The 8,945-nt window shown below is 49.2% G+C and overlaps 1 protein-coding gene across 1 annotated transcript; it reads right to left on the bottom strand.

Moving 5' to 3' along the window:
• Positions 1–677: 677 nt before the first annotated feature.
• Positions 678–4,096, bottom strand: slitrk2 (SLIT and NTRK-like family, member 2; the record flags this gene model as incomplete). Its single annotated transcript, XM_080457374.1, has 2 exons — positions 2,454–4,096; positions 678–1,967 (listed from the first exon to the last, which is right to left on the bottom strand). The coding sequence occupies exons 1-2, from the start codon at positions 4,065–4,067 to the stop codon at positions 678–680; spliced, it is 2,904 nt and encodes a 967-aa protein (XP_080313500.1). The 5' UTR covers positions 4,068–4,096.
• Positions 4,097–8,945: the final 4,849 nt, after the last annotated feature.

Below are 8,945 nucleotides of genomic sequence, written 5' to 3'. Positions count from 1 at the left end.
AATACAGTTTAATCAAAAGCACAAAGCCGTATTGTACTGTATAAGGTCCACAGTCTTGCCCATTGTCATTACCTGCCGACATCTCTGAGTTTCCCTTTGTCAAATAGAAGAAATAATTTAAACCTCGGAGCAGAAAAAAATAGCACTGCATAATAATAACATAATGTCGTATATACTCCATTTATACAGCTTGAAAAGAAGAAAGAAAACGAGGAAGAGGATTAAAAAAGGCCAAAGGCTTGAGTTTGCTTCCAGTGAAGTGTGTAGGGTTTGGATGCGCAGTAAGATAGATAGATATATAGGTAGGTAGGGCTATAGCGTGACTATAATAGATGCTGCGGAGAGAATGTGGGCCACTGTGGCTGCCTTAACCACTTAAACCCCATAGCGCCCTTGTTGTGGGGAAGGCTTTCGCAGGAAAAGAGCAAATCGACAAGTGTACAACGTGGCTAATTTTCAACAAAAGCTTTCCCCACAATAACGGAAAGCAGAAAAGACACTAGCATAGAGCCCTTGAGGGACTACCTGGTCAACCATATAGGGTTTAAGTGGTTGAGCCTAATTAATGCTCTGTCGCGCGGTTGGGTATCGCGTGCCCAAGGCGGGCCCGAGAATAGCCCCGGCCTATTCCCGGCACGCGGTACCCGGCCACACGGCAAAGTACGAATAAAGGGCTTTTACAGTTGGCTCACGGCAGTCTGCTTCTCCAGCACCTCCAGGTAGTCCGGCTCGGCTTTTAGCTTCCCGGGGAGCAGGAGGGGGTGCTCGTTGGTTTTGGAGGACGGCTGTTCGGCACCGTAGTATTTCCTGGGAGTGCCGTAGAGCACCGTCTTGTTCAGCGGCCGGTCCTGGCCGCCGCTGTTGTTGGCGACGACCACGTGCCGGCGGGCCGACGCGGCCACCGCCTCGTACGGGGGCACGACGCAAGGTCTCTTGGGTAAAGTGCAAAAGTTGTAGTTGTAAGAGGGAGGCGCGCCGGCGGCCGCAGGGAGGCTCTCCCTGTTGGGCCTCTCGGTGAAGTTCTGGTACAGCAGCTCGGGGGGCGGGTGCTCCGGCGGGCCGAGGATGGCGCACGACGACGGCGGCGCGGGCGACTTGTCCATAAAATCCATGGCGCTGATGGTGTACGCTCCCCCCGAGCCGCGGCCGCAGAGGAGGTCGTCCTTCTTGGGGTCCAAGGGGCCGAAGCTGAGCTCCTTCAGGTTGCGGTAGAAGGCCACTTGCTCCCGGTGGTCTTTCTGCATGTAGATGGGGTTCTGGCACATGGAGCCCACCGGTGGCGGGATGTAGTTGTAGACGTGACTCTCTGCGGTCTTGTCGGCGTGGACGTGGGTGGGCTCGGCGGCATAGGAGCCGTACTGCACCTGGAAGGAGCTCAGGTCCAGGTTGTTGGCGCCCCCTGTGGGGAGGACGTGCTCCGCCCCCTTGCGCCGCTTCAGGACAAAGACGAAGAGGCCGGCGCCCAAGCAGACAGAGAGGATGAACACCACCAGGAGGCCCAGGATCAGCACAGAGAGCGGCACCTCCGGGTGCAGCTCCGGAGGGGAGAGGATCCGGGACTCGGTGGTGGGGGGGGCGGCGGCCGAAGGGCCGAGAGACAACGAGGACGCCGTGGAGGACGAGGGGGAGGCGGTTGAGGACGGGGACGAAGGGGAGGGGGGAGTGGAGGATGAAGAGGAGGAGGAAGAGGGGGAGGAGGAAGACGTGGAGGAGGAGTGGGCGCCTCCTCCGGGGCTCGGCAGCGTGGGCTGCTTGGTGGGCGGTCGGCGCTGCGGCGGCGGGGGCGGGGCCTCCTCCCCCGGGCGGGGCTCGGGGCAGATGGCGTCGTTGCGCAGCGAGCGCAGCAGGCGCCCGGCGTGCTTGGAGGGCGAGTCGCAGGTGATCTCGTTGACCACCACGCTGGTGCTGGACAGCTCCATCCAGTTCTTGAGCGCCACGATGTGGCAGGTGCAGTCCCACGGGTTCTCCTGCAGGTTAGCGATGGGGGGTTGTCACCAATCGTTAAACTTTTTTTTTCAGGGTGTGGGGGGGGGGTTAATTGTTGTTAACAGATAATTAGCGATTAAGTGATTTAATTGTGTTTTTTGGGGGGCGTTGAGCATTGGAACATAAATTAGACAAACATTTCTGTTTGCATATGACAAATAACATGAATATACAAAGACATGACTGACAACGACTGGTAGTCATGATCAAAATAAACAGCTTAGCATTGAACAATTTTATACTTTAAAACATGTTATAAATAGCTGAAATAGCCGATCTACAAGCTCACCATGCATCACATCGCAACACGTAGTGAGCTGAGCTTGTAGATCGGCAATGTCCGCTATGTATCAACAGACAAACATATACAGACGAACAAAAACAATTGTGACGATCATGCAAAACTTAACTAGCTATGATCTCAAAAACAATTGCGACTGGGCGATTAACGTAATACGTTTCGTTACCTGCAGGTCGATCTGGATGAAGGCCGACAGCTGGTCGAGGACCCCGCGCACCGGCAGGTACGAGAAGTGGTTGTTCCTCAGGTTGAGGCGCGTCAGCATGGTGCCGCCGAACACCTGGTCGGGCAGCGAGCGCAGCAGGTTGTTGTTGAGGAAGAGCAGCTGCAGGTTGTGCAGCGCGTTGAACGTCTGCGGCAGGATCTCCTTGATGACGTTGTACTCCAGGTAGAGGTACTGCAGCGACTGCAGGCCGGCGAAGAGCGAGCGCGAGAGCGACTCGATGTAGTTCCCGTTCAGGTAGAGCCGCCGGAGGTTGGTCAGGTTCTCGAACGCCCCTTCCTGGATCACGGCGATCCGGTTATTCCCTAAATGCAGCAGCTCAAGCGAGCTGTACTCTGCTAAATCCGCCCTGTGGATGACCTGGAGGTAATTGCCGGTTAGATGCAGCTTCTTCGGGTAGGAGGGCCTGGGGTTGAGCTCTGTGATGTTGTGCAGCTTCCGCTCCTGGCAGTTGACGTTGAGCCCGCTGTCGGGGTTCTGCGACGTGCACACGCACACGTTGGGGCAAAGCACAGGCACCGGCGAGCGCGTCTGGTAGACCATGATGGGCCCGAAGACGTGCTTGTCCTTCGAGTTGACGCGCGGGGTCGGTCTGTGGCGCATTTTGGGAGGCCGGGAGGCCTTGGGGGAGCGCGTAGGAATGACTGCGCCGGGGTGAAGGGTGGAGGCGGGGCCTACGACCCCGGTGTAGTGGGAGTCATTGGGCGGGTGGTGGTGAGGGGGCGCGCCGCGCTCCCCGGCGTTCCGGCGTGGACACAGGTCCTGCTTGATGAGCTGCGTGACGTCCTTGCCGTGGAGGCGGAACGGCGTCTCGCACACGATGTCGCCCACGAACACGGAGATGGTGTCCAGCCAGGCCTTGAGGGGGATCAGGTCGCAGGTGCAGTTCCACGGGTTCTCCTCCAGCTGTATCTCCATGATGCCGCCGATGTGCTCCAGCACCCCGGCGAACGGCAGCGTCTTCAACCGGTTGCCGCGTAAATCCAGGTGGGTGAGGAGCACAAAGCGGAACACGTTGGCGGGCAGCGCCAACAGCAGGTTGTCGTTGAGAATCAGCACCTTGAGCTTATTCAGCTTGCTAAAGGCGCCCGGCTCTATGGCGCTGATATAATTATAGTCCGCCTGTAAATACTCCAAACTCTCCAGGCCGGCGAACGTGTCCTCTTTAATCACCTCCAGGTTGTTGTTGTTCAAATGGAGCCGTTTCAAGAACCGAAGCCCGTTAAAAGCCCCCGTCCGGATCTCCTGCAAGCCATTATTCCCCAAATGCAGCGAGGTGACATTGCCATAATTCACAAACTCGTTGGCGGCGAGCCGCGACAGAAAGTTGCCGTTCAGGAAAAGCTGGGAGATTTTATTGGGGGGTGCCTGGAACTGACCGACGGTCGTAAATTCCTTGTTCTCGCAGTTGATGTTGAGCAGGTTCTCTCTCTCCTCGCAGGCGCAGCGGCTCCTGCAGATGTCTCTGGAAGCTGAAGTTTTGCGGCTCTCCGTGTTGGACGGCGACAGGCTGATGGTGACGGTGAGGACGCTCAGCAGGAGAACGCCGTTCAGCATGTTTACGGCCAGGAATTGTCGCTGAAAAATAGATCCAGCATTTAATTACCGTCGGTGTAGGGAAGCCTCGGATGAAAAAAATAATAAAAAATCCGGAGTGAGATCTCAGAGGGATTCAGAAACGCACGACCGCGGGCGCAGAAACGGGGCTGTGACGCACCGAAGACGCATAGATCTATCCATTGACCTTACAATCCAAATATACCAGAGAGCAGGTGGACAAAAACAAATAATATAGGCCTATACATCAAAGATTCCAATTAGAAATCACAGGAACGAATCGGCCACTGTGGGGTGGATTGACTTGGCACATTGTCTGAGAGAGAGAGAGAGAGAGAGAGAGAGAGAGAGAGAGAGAGAGAGAGAGAGAGGGGGGGGGGGGAGCCTCTCAAAGCCTTACTGCAACCCCCGTTTTTTGCACGGAGAGAGTGCTGGTTTATGCGGCGACTTTAAGCATCGTAATATTCCTCAGTGAAAAAAAAGCCAGATACTCACAGAGACACGGGGGCTGCGAGATGCGCACCCTCCTCGCATCTAACCCGAAAAAATAAACAGAACCAAAGAAGAAAAAAAAAAACACTGTCATTCCAGTCCACTTTTTACAGATCCACAAACGATAAACGCTAAAAGGGCATCGTAACGCGCCGCAGCTTTTCCCCTCGACCGGTCCGAAGGCGAGAGAGAGGAGAGTGGAAGAATGGGGAAGATGAGGAACAGACCATAATATGATCCCACAGCTCCGGCATTCTAACTGCTCCGCTCCTCTCCTCTCCCCACACTGACTGCTGCTGCCTGCCTGCCTGCCTGCCTGCCTGCCCGCACGCCCCAGTGTGTGTGTGTGTGTGTTTGTGTGTGTGTTTGTGTGTGTGTGTGTGTGTGTGTGTGTGTGTGTGTGTGTGTGTGTGTGTGTGTGTGTGTGTGTGTGTGTGTCCGCGCGCTCGTGTGTGTGTGTGTGTGTGTGTGTGTGTGTGTGTGTGTGTGTGTGAGAGAGAGAGAGAGAGAGAGAGAGAGAGAGAGAGAGAGAGAGAGAGAGAGAGGAGCCGAGGGGCTGTTACGTCACCGCAACGCACAGCCAGTGGTACACACACACACACACACACACGCAGGCACGCACACTTGAAATAAAGGGAGCACTATCCTTATTAAAACTTTGAATATTATATTCTGTTCGCTCTGGCTTCCGCTCGCACAGTCTTCATTTTCACATGCTCAGTGTATGACTCTCTTGCACGCAGCTGATCTCCGTTCGCCGTTATTTGCATAATTGGCACAAGGGAGCGTAATTGACACACAATAACAAATCAACATGTCATTATTCCACATGCTTTAACAGCTGTGTGATACGACATCAGGCACAATGCATGAATGCAGCGATACGCGGCTCTATTAGAGACTCTATTGTCATGTTAGCAATGACACCGCGAGTGTGTGCGCGCGCATACACACACACACACACACACACACGCACGCACACGTACACGCCAGGAAGAAAAAAGCTTACTTTGTACACATGACGCCGCTAGGGGGCAGAAAAGGACACTTAACAGCCACTGTCTGTGTCTCTGTCTCAGACAGTCTGATGTCTGTCTTTCTTGCTTGCTTTTTTTTCTTTCTTTCTTTCTCTCTTTCTTTCTTTTATTGTGTCTGCCTATCTATTGTTTGTCCCATTAAACACCCACACACACACACACACACACACACACACACACACACACACACACACACACACACACACACACACACACACACACACACACACACACACACACACACACATACACACACACACACACACATACACCTTTTCCTGTTATTTCCTGTTATGTGAAAAGGAACAATTTGTTTGCATTCCCATTGACAACAACAACCAATAATAACAATAATAATAATAATAATAATAATAATAATAATAATAATAATAATAATAATAATAACTAGAAAAGTTATCCAGATCCCAGCCAGGCCAGGTTGCCTACCCAGGGCCCACACAATTTGGATGGCATAGCCAGTTGAAACGGAATCGGAAAAATCAGACATACATCTTGATCACATGACTCCAAAGCTATGTAATGATATTGTGCGACTTTTTGGACACAATATTTTGGAGTAGTAGCAAAAAGTGTATTTTGAAGAAAACGGTCTGAAATAGCTGAAAATGTCTATCTTGCGCAAATGGCCAAGCAGGGGACGTGCAGAGGGATTTGGAGAGGCAGGGGCTGGATTTTTTTTTTCATGAACAATTACAATATTACAATTACAATATTATAAGATATCGTTCGGATAGAATTTAGTTGTTTAACTTCATATATGTGGTCAATTAATCATGACAGAGCCTATTTAAAAAAAATAATTCAGAGAACCGGCAGGGGCGGGCAGTGACACGCATTGTATCCGAATAAAGCAACCTATCTTCGGCATGACCCTTTCAGAAGTCCCCCCTGCGTCACTTGTCTGGTGGTCGGGGAAACGACCTGCTGATGAGGAGGGGGGAGGGGGAGAGTGGAGGGGCGGTGTTTGACAATTTCAAGTTGCCGAGAATCCCTTTAAAGATTGTTATGAGCAAACATTGACTGGCGAATCATCAGTGTTTTTTCTTCCAACAGCCTTCCTGAGCAGCTCCTCGCAATAAACACAACACGCACAGATAGACACACAGAGACTCACACAGGGCCTGTTGTCTGATATATGCTTTGTTTTGCGGCTAACAGAGCCGATCTACAAGCTCACAATGCGTTGCATCCGCGCCGATTATGGTCTCTCTTGTATATCGCCTATGCTAGCCGTGCGACACCATCGTGCAACGAAGTATAAACCACACTTAAGCTGGCTACACAGTGGTGTGGCACAGATACTTGCAACATTGTGCAGAATTAATGGATTTACCAACTACGAAGGGTGCAAGTCGTGAGACCAACATAAAGGTGGGGGATTGATCATAATATTCTGTGTAGGCTACTCATCATATCGCTGGAGCAGTTCAAAACTACAGAATTCATCAATTCGTTGCAATGGGCAAGTTGCTACAATCAGTAAAAGCCTCAGACTTTGTAACCGACGAGGCAATAGTTTACCTACTGTACAAGCACAGTGACACTGTGACATGGAGAGAGCGTTTTGGAAAGTGATGGAAGAACACAGGCAAGTGACTAACTATGCTGGCGTCATGGAGTGAACATGACAGTATAAGTAAGTACTGTAAGTATATTTAAGTAAGTACTGTACTTAAGTACAATTCTGAGGTACTTTTACTTTACTAAAGTATTTCCAGTCTTCAGTACTTTTACTTCTACTCCACTACATCTGAGAGGCAAATATTGTACTTTAACTCCACTACAATTATTTGAAAACTTTAGTTACTAGTTACTTTTCAGATATAAATGATTACATTATAAAACATACATTAACCACTTTAGCGCCATTTTATACCTAGGCTATTTGAAAATAGCCGATCTACAAGCTCACAACGCGTCGCAATGAGCTTGTAGATCTGCTATTTTCAAACATTTTAGTACTTTTACTTTTGGTACTTTAAATACATTTGGATACTAATACTTTTGTACTTTTACTCAAGTGAATTTTGAATTCCGGACTTTTACTTGTAACATTTCATTTTATTTATTTCAATTATGGTTTACATGATCACATTATTATTATTATTACGGGGCCAGAGCTCAGCTCTGGACCCGTCTTATTATTGTACGTATTCTGTTTCTGCCACTTTTCGCAGTTCTGGCTGAACCGTGCTGTCGCTTTTTACGAAACTCGGCCATATGGTAGATGGTCATGAAAAACTATCAAGAAATAAATCTCACAATCTTTCGTCAAAAGGTGGCGCTATAGCACTCAATTGAAAATGCCAACTTTGAACAGGTACAACTCATGCCCTGTTTGACCTACAGCCATAAAACTTCAATACACACATGCGTCTACTCATGATGAACAACTTTAACCCTCTGACTTTTGACCTCTGACCTTTAGATCTCCCACCATTTTGAATTATATGAAAAACAGTTAAAACCTATCTCCTCCTGGGATTTTTGAGTAATCTGCACGAAACGTTTTACACATGAACTTTGGACCTATGCCGACAAACTGATGCAAAAGATTTTCCATAAGTGAAAAAATGAAGCTTTAATGAGCCAATGAATATTGCAGTTTTATGACAATTATTCATCTGCCCCTAACACATACATGCAGACTCACATTTCTTTGAAACTTTGCGTTAATGTTGAGGGTCATTCCAAATATTACTGAAACCAATCTTACTCCAATTGGCAGCGCGATTTTTTGAAAGTGCAAACTTTAAACAGACAAAAGTCATGCCTCGTTTGGCCGACAGCCATTAAACCTGCTTACACATGTGCCTTGACTCATGAGGAACACATGTATCACGTTGACCAGTAAGCTCCCCCCTTAGATTGTCCGCAATTTTGAGCAGTTTGAAAAACACTTAAACCCAGGATTTTTCAGCTATTTGCGTGAAACTGTATCATCTGTGTGATCTCCTTTTTCACAGGTTCTTGTCTGTTGGTCCAATGGCTTCTCCCTTAAACGTGTGCCTCACAACCTGAACGTTGCCAGTTCAAGCCTCACTTGATGCGGACTTCATTAAAGTTGCATTGCACACAACATGATTGTGTCAATTAATACATGTGCAATTGTTAAACATAACCTGAAATACTTATTTGAGAGGGTATGTTTTTGCAATGTATGACATACTTCATTCTGAAAATAGCCGATCTACAATCTCAAAACTTTTCAGATAGCAACGTGTTTCTGAGTTTGTAGATCGGCTGCTTTCACTGGTTCACTTTTATCTTCAACAGACAACCTCAGCCTGGTCAAAGCTATAGCACTATAGGTAATGTTGCAGCCCGT

This window comes from Gymnoscopelus braueri, assembly GCF_963280865.1.
Source record: "Gymnoscopelus braueri genome assembly, contig: SUPER_20_unloc_1, whole genome shotgun sequence".
Taxonomy (NCBI): Eukaryota; Metazoa; Chordata; class Actinopteri; order Myctophiformes; family Myctophidae; genus Gymnoscopelus; species Gymnoscopelus braueri.
The sequence above is the reverse complement of the archived record's forward strand: the minus strand, read 5'-3'. Positions and strand labels throughout refer to the sequence as shown.